The following is a 13,312-nucleotide window of genomic DNA, read 5'->3' as shown; positions in this document are numbered from 1 at the left end:
CATATAGGAATCAAACCCACCACCTTTTGGTGTAGGGGTCGATGCTCCATCCAGCTGAGCCACACCGGCCAGAGCCCTCCTGCCCTCTGAGATGGCCCGTGTCTGAAATGGGAGCCCAGGCCCCTGGTGACATTTGTGGAGGCGTGGCTTCCACAGTCCCCACGGGGAACATGCCCAGTGATGGCAGTCCCCATGGTCAGAGAAGCCCAACTCGGGGCCCCGCCAGGTGTGTGAGGTTCACCTGCAGGCTCCCCGCCCGGTGCCCGCACTCTCCGGGGTCATCACAGCGCCCCCTGGCTGTGGCCGACACTGACCTGTATTAGGTTTCCGGGGTAACAGAGCCACCAAGTCACCCCAAGATAAACTTGTTCATCAAGAGGAAGCCACGTGGGAGTGTGAACTCAGATATTTCTTTTCCTTTTTCCTTCTTTTCTCCTACTCCTCCCTCGCCTTCTCCCGCTTTCCCTTCGTCTTTTAGAAAGCTGCAAGTCCATATCTTTAAAACGGTAACCCCCCTCTCCCCCAGCCCTGCATGAACCTGAGAATGCTGGAGAGAGAGGCTCAGACAGCAGGGGCCGGGCTCGCATGCTCCCTCACTGGGCTGTGGGTGTCCATCTGTAGGTAAAAGCCTCGCACCATAAGGCCGAGTGCACAACTACTCTGTGACTGACACTCCTGCCAAGTGGTGAAGAGGCGGGACTTCCTGTCCCGGTGCTCAGTGCAGGGAGCCCTTCACCTCCCTCCACGTTCCTGCTCTGCTTTGTCACATGAAGCCAGAGGGAGAGTCAGATAGTCCAAGGTCTTTCCAAACCATGAGCTTTTGATGCCGATCTCATCATTGGACAATTTCCCAACCAAGATACTACGAGTGATGCTGACCCTCAGAATTCAGACCCAGGTACTGACGTTCATGCCCATTGCCCAAGCGATCTGGGTTCAGGATGGACATCTGGGTGCATTTGACGCTGGCCCAGCTTTTCCGAGCAGGGACCTGTTAATGGACGGTGTAGAGACCGCCCCCCCCCCCCCGCCCCATAGGCAGGATCGCCATCACCTTCATGGAAACTGCTTCCCAGGGGGACATTGGCATGTCCTACAATCACCCAGATGTTTCCATTTTTCCAGCTCTACCATCGGCACCAAGACAGTGTGGTGTGGTCTTGAATTATTTACAGATGAAAGAGAATTCGGTTTAATTTTGCTTTTTATATTCCTGCTACAATTTCATCCTACTCTTTTTATTTTTTAAACAGAACCCGATTTTATTTCAATGCACAACTTCTGTACAACCCAAAAAACAAAGCTCCCCAGTAAAATAATAACAAAGAACATGGTATTTCTTGTGCAATGCATGACAAATGGTTGACGTCTTTCGTTGTAAGTGAGCTCTTAGAAAGTAGTTACCAAGGCACTCATAATCCAAGGGAACTGGGAAAAGGAAAGAAAATGGAATAATACAAATGATGATGAGGAATATATGGTGGTCGAGCTGAACAGCGCCGGAAGAATGATTTCATCCGAGTCTTATCAAGGCCAAGTCCAAGGGCCCGTCCGGAAACCAGCAATAAAGAACGGAACTCATCAACGCCCAAGCTGGCTCCAGCATCGAGTCTGCATTTGACCAGTAGCCCAGAGTTTGGTATCTGCTCGGTCCTTTCGGAAGAAATCTTTCCCCCTTTTTTTTTTCGGGTCAGAGGCTCTTTGTTGTGGGGAACGTGAATCTGTGAGGAACGGAGGGGAACAGGAGCAGCGTGGCTGGCCTCGAGGTCACGGGACAGGCTGCCCCTTGGTGATCCCATTCTCCTCGTGGCCACAGTGTTAAAGGTTCCTCCGAGGAAACGTCCCGCAGCGGGGCGTCCAAGGAGCGGGATCATCCTAGAGCCCAGGGGGCCGCTGAGCAAAGGTGTGCAAAGCTGAGGGATTAGCCGGGTCACCTTGAAATACCCGATGGAAAAACAGAGGGGCTGTTTTTTATTCAACGGAAACAGTAACAATGACAACAAAATACAGAACCTAGCTCCCCACCGCCACCTCCCCAAGAACATTTTAGTAAAGAGGAAGTATTGAGACTTCATCCAGCACCATCACATTCTGACTGAGCACTGCGAAAGCCGTCTTCAGGGGCCTGTTCTGTAACATAAGCCGTTGTAGGCTGTAGGTGCTTCTGTCCATGGTGGGAAGATGTCTTTTGAGGAGCCGGCAGCCCGGCAGGAGAGGCCGAGAAAGAGGCAGCAGTAATCCAACCGGAGACGCTGTGGCTTCGTCTTAGGTGGTGGCCGCAGCCATGGATGCTCTGCCGACCGTTGTCCTCTGCCCTCCACCTTATACTGAACCCTGGCTCTTCTCGGCTCCGTATCGTATTCCGGAGAGAAAAGGCAAGCATTTGAGAGATCATAAGCGTGTCAGTGCCTTCAGACGGCTGAACCGTGGCCTCGGCACTCGTCCCCTTGAAGATCAGCCGGGGCTCTGTGCAATTAGCCCCAAGCACCGTCAGCTGAGGACCTCGGCCACCGGGGCTCCCCGGTCTCGGGTCGGACGCTGATGGAGAGCGGAGAAGGTCCAAACTCCTGCCCCAGGCGGAGCAGGGGCAGGTGGGGTCAAGCGTCATCAAACGGGGTCAGCTCATCAGTGTTCACCCGGCAATCTGGGACCTGGCGGGGGGCCAGCTGCTAAGTATCTGTGTCTGCTGGTCCCTGGTGGCAGAGGTGACTCGCCAGGAGGGGCCCGCTCTGTGTGAGGAGCTGGCGGAGACAGCGCCGAGCGGGCCTTCGCCCTGGCCCTGTGCCCCCACGCCTTCCTCGCAGAATAGCCAGGCTCTTGGTGTCTCCCTCTCATTTGTGTCTGTGCGTGAAACTCACGGCGTGCCGGCACCCGGCGCCTAGCGACTGCCGGTGAGAGTGACGCTTGGGCTCAGAGCCTCTAATCAGAGGGACCTTCCTTCTTCCCTCCCAGCCTCTCTCATGAACCCCACCACCTCCATCAGAAGGAACCAGTTACAGAGCCACCCCTAGGGAGTACCACCCCACTGGCCCCCCACCCGTGCTCCCACAGGCAGACTTAACTACCGCACAGCCCAGAGAGTTGGGGTGACTTGCCCAAGGTCACACAGCCAACGGCAGGCAGATCTTAGTGTGGGCTTAGTGTTCTCAGTCGGACTGAGGCTGGGCAAGCACCCGAGGAAGAAGCAGCGAAGAAGATGCCCAGGGCGTGGCGGGGCCGCTGCAGAATCGGGGAAGGGCCAGGGGAACCATGTTGGGTTTTGGGTGGTTTTTTTTATATTTTTATTGATTTCAGGCAAGAGGGGAGAAGGAGAGAGAGATAGAAACATCAATGATGAGAGAGAATCATTGATAAGCTGCCTCCTGCACTCCCTACACTGGGGACCGAGCCCTCAACCCGGGCATGTGCCCTTACCAGGAATGGAACCAGGACCTCCTGGTTCATAGGTCAGTGCTCAACCACTGAGCCACACCGGCCAGGCAGGAACGATGTGTTTTAAGTAGAATGAAGAAGGTGGAGTTCGAGCACAGACGTCTGTGCTTGTGAAGATATATAACGTTCTTCAGTGCTCATGGGGCTGGTTGCACGACAATTTGAATGTTCTTAATGCCACTGGACTGTATGCATAGAAGTGGTGCAAATGGTACAGTTTATGTGTATTTTGCTACAATAATTTTTTAAGAGGAAAAAACATAGACATGAAGGAAGACAAGATTTTGATGGCTTCTTCTGGCCTCTTGTTTTCCGGTTGAGCTTGCCCTGGTCCGTCACTGGTCCTTGGGAGTCATGGGGTCACCTGGACGGGGGGGGGGGGGGGGGGGGGGGACAGGTCCCAGGGCCAGTCCAGTCCAGCAGCGTGGGACACACCATCAGCCGCCCCTGCTTCTCAGGCAGCAAGGGGCGCCAGGTGGGTGGGGTGGATGGGCTCCGGGATATTCGCTTTGCATGTAACGTGTGAAAGGGGTTCAGGCAGATTCAAAAACTGTCGTCTCCAAGGGCCGGGCAGGTCGGAATGTAAAGAATGAGATAAGGTAGGTCGGGTGGAGACTATGTCCCCCGTCACACCAGCCAGCCACTCGCCGCTCACCACTCACCTAGGGCCAGTTTTTGCCAAGAAAAAATACAGGCTCCATCTTGCCTGGCCTTACGAAGAAGCCACAAACACCCATTCCAAGTACAATCTTTCGATGTTAAGGAGTCAGTTAAAAAGCTGGTGTACCGTGAGCATGGCAGTTACAACACGCCTCGTCCACGGACCTGGCCCGGGGGTCACTGGCAGGAAGTGAACGCGCTAAGTGCTGGCTTCCTGTTCATCTCCAGGTTCCTCCAGGGGACAGACACCCCCGCCCCGCTCTCGTTTTCTATTTTCGTATTTTGGTTAATCCTCACCTGAGGACATTTTTCCATTGAATTTTTTAAATAGAGTGGAAAGAAGAGGGAAACAGAGAGAGAGAAACATCGATGTGAGAGAGACACATTCATTGGTTGTCTCCGCCCACGCTCCCCAGCCAGGGCCTAGGATCAAGCCTGCAACCGAGGTACGTGCCCTTGACCAGAGTCAAACCCGGGACCCTTCAGTCTATGGGCTGACGCTCTATCCACTGAGCCACACCGGCTAGAGCCCCCACCCCGCTCTGTTATCATTTTTCTAGATGAATTCTTTCTCCCTTTTGTCCGAGGAGCCTGAGCTTCTCAAATCCCCACAACTGCCTCCGTGAAACTAAAGAGATGGGTTTGTGTATTTAGCTCTAGAAATGCAGTAACTAAGGACTTCACTAGTAAATGTAAATATTTTTCATCTTCCGAGAGATGGATGGATAGATTCCCCCCCCCCCCGCCCCCCGAGGGATTCTTTTTTCTTAAGTCAAGAATGTGTTTAAATCCCCTTGGCATGTTAGAATAATCATTAATGTTTACAGTTGCTATAGCGACTAGAAATGTTGGCAAGCGGGTGGGCAGGGAGCCTGCGAGCGGCAGATAAGCCGTGTCAATTATTGAACATCTGTCCAACGCTTAGTCAATGCAGAGCGACAGGCGACGCGCTGGAGAGCGCAGGTGGGTGGGTGCACGCTGCTAACGTCCCCTGAAGAGCGCCGGTGGTGTCTGGTCACGGCGCTGTCGTGGGGAGGTAATTAGCTTCGCTCCCCCCACGTGAAGGAGGCCTGTTGCGGGTGAGGTATGGCTGCGCGTGTCATTTCTATCCTGTAACAATATTAATCCCCCTCTGCAGGATGCGGCTCTGTGATTTCTCGAGCGCTTCTGCGTGTATTATTTAATTTAGTCTTCCTGACAACACACGGAACTTGGTAAAGTAATATTCATTTTGCACAATCGCGGGTTTCCTGGGACGAGCGCAGTAGGGAGCGATGCCTTCGCATCGATGCGTGTCCGTGGATTCTCTCCTCTCCCGTCCCAGCCCCCCGTCCGGGGGAGCACCCTGCTATCTGCCACGGTGTGTCTCCAGCTCTCAGGCTTGTGCCGCGACAGTCACCCCACAGCACATAGGGCCCCTTTGGCTCCGAGGCCCGGGGCTCCCGCAGACCCAGCCCAGCCCTCTGCAGGCGGAGCCCATTCGGCAGGGCCCCGGGCAAGTTGACACCTTTGCTGCCATTGTCCTAGGACGACTTCTCACCCTAGCTTGGCGTTTCCTTGTGTGCAAATGGTCTTCACGAGCATGTTCTTATTTGGTCATCGGGCCTCGTCCAAGGAGAGGGTTGGCCCTTCCTTAAGTGTGAGGAAACCGAGGATTCTGTTGGTTGATTTGGCCAAGATCACAAAGTGCCAGGGAGGACCCCTCCTCCGGCCTGTCTCGTCACCTACACTGTGTGAGAAGAGTCGGGGGACAGAAACTGGGGTCTGGAGTCCCACGCCCTGCCCCAGTCAGCACTAAATGCAGTAAAACAAAACACCAAGGAAAACAAACAGAAACAAAACAAAGCACCAGGATAGTATTAAATGCCCCTCCGGGTCCCCCTTGGGAGGTGAGGTAACAGGCTTGGTCTCCATGGGACTCCGCCCCACCCCCGTGTCCAGCCCTTGGGATAGGATCGGTTCCCGTGAAAACCGACTGAAGAAGTAGCGCTAAGAAGGGTGCCCAGCGGACCAGACTCCGGGAGGACGAATCTTCCACCCGGTCCCGTCAGCCACAGCGCAGCTTGGCTGTCGCAGTCAGTGTACAGCTTTCGTTTTTAAATGTCCAAGTAAGAAGGCAAAGTACTTCTCTTTGGGGAAAGACAGGTCCCTTTCTTTCTTTTCGTTTCTTTCTTTTATCTCTTGTTGTTGTTGTTGTTAATATATTTTTATTGATTTCGGAGAGGAAGGGAGAGGGAGAGAAAGATAGAAACATCAGTGATGAGAGAGAATCATGGATCGGCTGCCTCCTGCACGCCCCCTACTGGGGATTGGCCAGCAACCCGGGCATGTGCCCTGACCGGGAATGGAACCGTGACCTCCTGGTTCATAGGTCGATGCTCAACCACTGAGCCACACTGGCCGGGCAAGACAAATCCCTTTCCGATAGACCCCAGGCCCAGCTTTTGTGACTGGTTTCCGTCTGCGTTGGTGCCACGCAGGGCAGACACGGGAGAAGGCACCTTGCGTTATCACAGTGAGGACTTCTCATTTCTTGGCACATTTGATTGAGGGTTGATTCACGCTCCGACTGTAAATGTCAGGTGTGCGCACTTTGGTCACATCTCTCAGTGAGGAGTGTCGCGTTGTTCAGTAGCCCGGGGAAGAGGCTGTGTATCGGTGACTTCGGTGGGCACGGGCGCGACTGCTCAAAAGCTCGCTCCGTGGCTGCTTCAGTCCTTTCCAAATATAAATAATTATCGTTTCATTGGCGTTTCCTACCATTTACTCAAAATTTGTCATCATTCCTGTGAATGCACTCCAGCTGAATATTTCTTTTTATGCTCTCGTTGCCCAGAAATTGCTGCTCTGGAAGCAATAAGAGAGATGTTGATGAGGCTGTGGAAAGCAGAAATTAATGACGATTTGCTGGCGTACAACATTGTATTAGCTTCAGATGCACAATATGGCGATTCAGCATGTGTAGACATTGCGGGGTAATCACCCAGTACGGCCCGTGGCCGTCTGCCACCAGGCCCGGCCGCGGGCCGTCGTCCCCGGCTGTACGGCACATCCCGTGACTTCCTTCGCCATGGACGGTGGGGTGTAGTCCTCTCCATGTGTTGTTGGATGCGGTTTGCTGATATTTCGTGGAGGATTTTTGCATCTATGGTTATCCCAAACTCGGGCTGTGATTTCCTTTTCTTCTGTGGCGTCCTTGTCTGGGTTTGGTATCAGGGTAGCGCGGGGCTGTAACATGAGTTTGGAAGCTTTCCCTTCTCGTCAGTTTTTTGGAAGAGTCCGAGCAGAAGAGGCATTCCGCCTTGGATGGTTTGTAGAATTTGCCTGTGAAGCCATCTGGTCCTGGACGCTGGTTTGTTGGGAGGTTTTTCTTTAATGATTTAACTTCACTTCTAGTCCTTCCTGTCTACTCAGATGTTCTGTGTGTGTGTGTGTGTGTGTGTGTGTGTGTGTGTGTGTGTTTTCACGTTTCACTCTTGGAAGACTGTATGCATCTCGGAATCGGCCCACTTCTCCTGAGCTGTCTAATTGGCCCTCTCTTACGATTTGTATTTCTATTGTATCCGTTGTAACTTCTTCTCTTTAATTTTTATTTTCGTTTTTTTTTTTTTTGAGCCCTGTCTCTCTTGCTTTTCTTAGTGAGTCTAGCTACCAGTTTGTCCATTTTCTTGCTTTTTCAAAGAAAAAGCTCTTAGTTTCGTTGAAAATGTGTATTGTCTTCTTAGTGTCTATTTCGTTTATTTCCACTGTGATCTTTATCATTTTCTTCCTCTTACTGACTTTGGGTTTTGCTTGTTCTTCTCTTTCTAGTTCCTTTAGGTATAAAGTCAGATTATCTGAGTTTTTTCTTGTTTCTTCAGGCAGGCTTGTTTTGCTATGAACTTTCCTCTTTAGAATTTTCTCATAGAATTTTGTAGCTCATGTTCCTGCTTCCTTTTGGACCCCTGACTGTTTTCCTACATCACATTATGAACCTTTGCATCATGAACCTTCCTTAAAATACAACTTTGCTGAGAAGTGCCAATCACACACACACACACACACACACACACACACACACAATGTAAAAATAGCTCTCTTCTCAAAGCCAAGACAAGGTGGGCAGAGCCTGCCCAGGATGCCTTCTCTTTGCATCTCAAGGTGACCCCTGAGGGAGTAAGTGTGTGTGGCGTGAATAAATCTATCAGGACTGCCAATCCCCGAGAGTTCTGGCGTGAGGAACACCACCCAGACGTGGAGTTACCTGGGGAGCAGATGGAACGCTGAGGCCAGCTCCTTTGGAAGGACTTGACTGCTGGCTAGATGCATTTTACTTCATGTAGGAGGCAGTGGGGCTCGGGGAGGGCTGCGTGGGAAGGAGAGTGAGTCAGAGCTGCCCTTAGACGTCCTGACTGGCAGTGGCCGTGGGTTGCGCTGGAGCGGCAGGGAGCCTGGAGTCAGCAGCATGACAGGACCTTCTCGGGCCAATGACAGGCAAACGGAAAGGCTTACCCCCCACCCAGCTTCCCCAATAAAATAGAAGCAAGGAAACCAGCAGTGAGCCATAAAGGGGGGATTGGAAGCCGGACCCCAAAGCAGTGACTGAGGGCTGGCACCTACTAGAAAGTGTCCCCTTTTCCACCCTCTTCCCCCACCACCACCGCCACGTCAAGTGTGAGCTGATATTGGGCAGCAGAAAAACAATGAATGCATTCACATGCCCCATTCCATCGGCAGGTCACTCCGAGCACCTTTTCCCACATCTGCTTGCGTAGACACACGTCTCAGCTTAATGTCAGCCTCGCAGCACAAGCAGGGCAGGTGCTGGGACAACTACCTGCAGGCACGGCCACTCTCTCACGCCCTGGAAATAATCCATCTGCGAAAAATGGCTTGCAATTCAGGACTAGAATCCCAGTCTCCTTACTATTAACGATGTTATCTTTTCCCCACTAACACAGCTTGACTTCAGTAAGTGTAACGTGTGTGTGTGTGTGTGTGTGTGTGTGTGTGTGTGTGTGTAAAAGTGCCAGTTTTTGACCTTGCCAATCACTACCTGTGGATGATTAGCATGTGACTGGGTCTCTTTGGACCCCACATTCCTCCTTTGTCAAAACCAGAAGTCGGACTCAATGGCATAGTCTAGAATCAGGGAATTTTAACGCTGGAAGGGATTCAAGCTCCTCTCCTTCGTCTCCCTCCGTGTACAGATGAGGCCTGACACTCGCAGCTTAGATTGAATTCTGCGAGGGTCCCACGGCTTCCTGACGAACCAGCGTGTCTCTCTGTGCCAGCGCTTCTCGGCTAATCGAAAACCATAGAATGTATGGAAACCACAAAGCGCTGGGCCAGCACCAGGCGCACGCTCGGCAAACCCTCAATGCGCATTCCCTTGACTTAACGACATTGGACTTCTCTTCGCCGGCGATCTGTGTGCCCTCTAGCCCTCTAGAACCGTGTTCGGCAAACCACGGCTCGCGAGCCACATGCCTCAATCAGATTGAGGACGTTTTTAGCAAAGGCCAGCTTAGGGGGACCCTAATTAAGTTAATAACAATGCACCTACCTATATAGTTTAAGTTTTAAAAATTTGGCTCTCAAAAGAAATTTTAATCGTCGTACTGTTGATATTTGGCTCTGTTGGCTAATGAGTTTGCCGACCACTGGGCTAGAATAAGCCTCGGTGACTGAGCTGGGAGGACGGGACTGCGCGTGCTCTGCGTTTGCATGTCTCCCGTCGCCGCTTCTCTCAGGAGCGCAGGGCGTCCCGGAGCCAAAGCCGCGTTGGTAACGCTCTCTCCTTGGCTTCCAGAGCTGAGCTACGCCTGGATCTTCAACGAATACCCCTCCTACCAGGACAACCGCCGCTTCGTCTCCCAGGAGACCGGGAACCTGTACATCGCGAAGGTGGAGAAGTCGGACGTGGGGAACTACACCTGCGTGGTCACCAACACGGTGACCAACCACAAGGTCCTGGGGCCGCCCACCCCGCTGACCCTGCGGAACGACGGTGAGTGCGGGTTTGGGGGCTCATTCTACGCAGCATGGCGTGTGCAGAGCTGTGACGCTGACACGCACACCTAATTGTCTGAGTTAAATGGGAGGGAAGTTGAATGCTTTCTACATTCGGTGCCCATGTTCTCCGCTTGGGTAAGGAGTAAACCAGGAATCCATGTTGGAAAACGAATTAGCAAGCTAATAGCGCGTCTCAGCAGGGAGGGAGGGTGGTTCGGGTGAACGTAAATAGCAAAGGGATCTATTGCTCCTTTCCTTCCCACTTAAACCACGCGTCCAGGCAGCACGGAGTGGGGGGTTGAGCAAGGAGGTCGTCAGTCATGTCCCCGTAATTGAGTCTTTGGTGTCGGGAGAAGCTGATAACATCCAAACAGGGTCCAGATGTGTGATGCTGACGACAGTTCCCACCACAGTGATACGCGGTCGCCTCCCGCACGTGCCCCACAGAGGGGTGGGGATCGAACCTGCAACTGAGGCACGTGCCCTCCAGTGGGAATGGAACCTGAGACCCTGCTGTGTGCAGGCCGGCGCTCTAACCACTGAGCACACTGGCTAGGGCTTGTCTCCACATTTGTTCTCTTGCCCCCTGTGCTGAAGGAACTCTACTAGGGATGGACCGGGGGCGGGCGGGGGGGGAGGGAGGGCAGGGGTTGTGAACTGCAACCCCCAGCACAAGGGTATTTGCAGACAAACTACCTCTGCAGAGAGGGTCAGAGCATCTCGACAGCGCTGGCGGCCTGGGAAATGTTAGAGCAAATAATGTAGATTTCAGTCATTCGTTCGTTCATTCTCGCACTTGACGTGTTTATGTAGCACTCGCCACGTGACAGGCCTACCCCGGCGCCAGTGATGAGGAAGGAAGGCCCCTGTCGCGTGGCACTTAGAACATTTTTCTGGAGGACACAGGTGACAGCAGACAGGAGCCACAACTAAAGCTGATTGTGCTAGGGAGCGACAGATAAATCCGTACGGCCACCCGGAGGCGCTGCACGGCGGGGTGTCTCCTTTAACAGGGAAAGCCTCCGAGGCGGTGCTGTGCCTGAGACCTGAAAGTCCGGCCCAGAAGGTCAGAGGGAGGAGCTGAAGGCTGAGTCCACATCACGTGCAAAGGCCCTGGGGCCCGCATGAGCCCTTGGCTCCTTCCTGGGTGGAGCGTACTGAGCGGGTGGAGGGTGGTCTGAGTTGAGGTTGGAGGGGAATCAGCTGACCACAAGGCCGTGGAGCGAAGACTGGCTTTTACGCAGGTGCCATGCAGAGCCCGGAGGGGATTATATGCAGAGTGGTGGGCTTTTTTTAAAAAGACCTTTTTGCTCTGTGGGAAGTAGACTTATAAAACGCAGGAGCGGACGCCGGGAGCCCAGCTAGGAGCCGGTCGCGGTCACTGGGTGGGAGCTGGTGGCAGCGGGAAGTGGGAGGCGGGAAGCTCAGAGCCAGGAGCCGGTTCGCAGGCCCAGCCGCCGGGAGCGCTGACTCACCGCGTGGGAGGAGGTGGGCGGGAAATCAGATGACACACAGGTTTCTGGAGCAGCAACGGGGTTTCTGGGAGTGCCCTCCACGGAATTGCTTTTACTTAGCAGGCTTGTAGGGGCGCAATCGAAAATATTATTTCAGCCGTTATTTGTGGAGCCAACAGCGTGGCTTCTCCCTTGGCAAGAGGGCGTCTCTGCAGCAGAGGTTCGGCCGGTGGGTGCGGTGTCCCTGCTGGTTCTCCCTGCCCCACGCCTCTGCCATGGTGGGTAGCCCACGTGGCCCAGGACAGAGCAGGGCCTCCGTCCAACCCTGTCCCAGCGCCAGTGCTGGCCACGTGGCCGATGCTAAATTCATGTCGCAGGAAGCTGAATTCTTTTAAGTAAAAATGGAAGCTCATCGGTTTCCAGGGCGAGGTAGGCAAGGGACCGATTCTGTCAAAAGCTGTCACTGCTCTCCCCGACCAAGGGGTGAAGGGCCTTTTCCACGAGACAAGCCCCGGTGGCATTTTGTGCAGAATTCTATGAAAAGACAGCCGCTCCGGCCTCTGCCCATGAGGCCCGGACGCCCAGGGCTTGCCCAGCGGTGCTGCTTGTCAGGGTGAATCACATAACAGATGCCTTGGAGGGTGGGCTCAGGTGCACAGAGACCCAGCTGAGGGGACACAGCCCAGGCTGCTGCCCAGGCAGGACCCGAACCCCAGCAAGACAGGAACCCAGGATCAGCCTCCACCTCCACCAGGCAGCAGCTCTGCTTTCGCCTCGGCTCTCAGATCTGCCTCGTCACGTCCAGTATGTTGTCATAGAGATGACACATGCTTCTTATGGGAATACTAGAGGCCTGATGCACAAAGATTCGTGCAATAATGGGCCTTCCTTCCCCTGGCTGCCAGCCCCGCCTTCACTCCGGCCAGAGCCACCTTTCCACCTTCCTGCGCTGCCCAGAGGCCCAGAGTGGCTGGGGCAGTGCAGAACACCTGTGTCGTCACCATGGCAATGATGCAAGCGACCCACCCCCAGCCATTCAGCACCTGTGTATGCAAATTAGCCTGTCATCTTTGTTGGGTTAATTTGCATACTCACTCCTGATTGGCTGGTGGGCGTCATGAAGGTGCGATCAATTTGCATCTTACTCTTTTATTAGTGTAAATTTCATCACAGAACTTGTTTTTGTTTTTTTTTTAAATATATTTTATTGATTTTTTACAGAGAGGAAGAGAGAGGGATAGAGAGTTAGAAACATCGATGAGAGAGAAACATCGATCAGCTGCCTCTTGCACACCCCCTACTGGGGATGTGCCCGCAACCAAGGTACATGCCCTTGACCGGAATCGAACCTGGGACCCTTGAGTCCACAGGCCGACGCTCTATCCACTGAGCCAAACCGGTTTCGGCATCACAGAACTTGTTGACTAAGGATCTCAGACTTCGGCCATTAATGCCTATTCATTCTTCATTTCCACGAGAGCTGCACAGAGGAAATTCGTACTGTGTCTTCCCCTCAGAGGCTGGAGTACATAAAGGATGTTCAGACTCCACAGCACAGAATAGGTTATTTAATGAGCCCCTGTCTGGAGGTAAGAGAAAGGGCCAGGAACATCCCTGACCGATGCCAGCCAGGCTGTGGCCTCACTCAGGGGCCAAAGAGCTGGGCAGGACTAAAAGTCAGGAAGGAAAACAGTCATGGGAACCTGGGGTGTCAGCCCAGACCCACCCCAAACACAGAGACAAGTCTGTCTGGTTTTTAATTCTCTAACAGC

At 53.4% G+C, this 13,312-nt stretch overlaps 1 protein-coding gene across 1 annotated transcript in view; it reads left to right on the top strand.

Moving 5' to 3' along the window:
- The window catches only part of CNTN4 (contactin 4), a gene marked incomplete at its 3' end in the record, with an annotated part of 315,112 nt that overhangs the window by 227,921 nt on the left and 73,879 nt on the right, over positions 1-13,312 (top strand). Inside the window, exon 6 of the mRNA XM_079795738.1 lies at positions 9,884-10,081. Within this exon, the coding sequence (XP_079651864.1) occupies positions 9,884-10,081 (198 nt within the window). The remainder of the gene's footprint in view (positions 1-9,883; positions 10,082-13,312) is intronic.

The sequence above is a fragment of the Cnephaeus nilssonii genome (genome assembly GCF_951640355.1).
Source record: "Cnephaeus nilssonii genome assembly, chromosome: 17".
Taxonomy (NCBI): Eukaryota; Metazoa; Chordata; class Mammalia; order Chiroptera; family Vespertilionidae; genus Cnephaeus; species Cnephaeus nilssonii.
The sequence above is the reverse complement of the archived record's forward strand: the minus strand, read 5'-3'. Positions and strand labels throughout refer to the sequence as shown.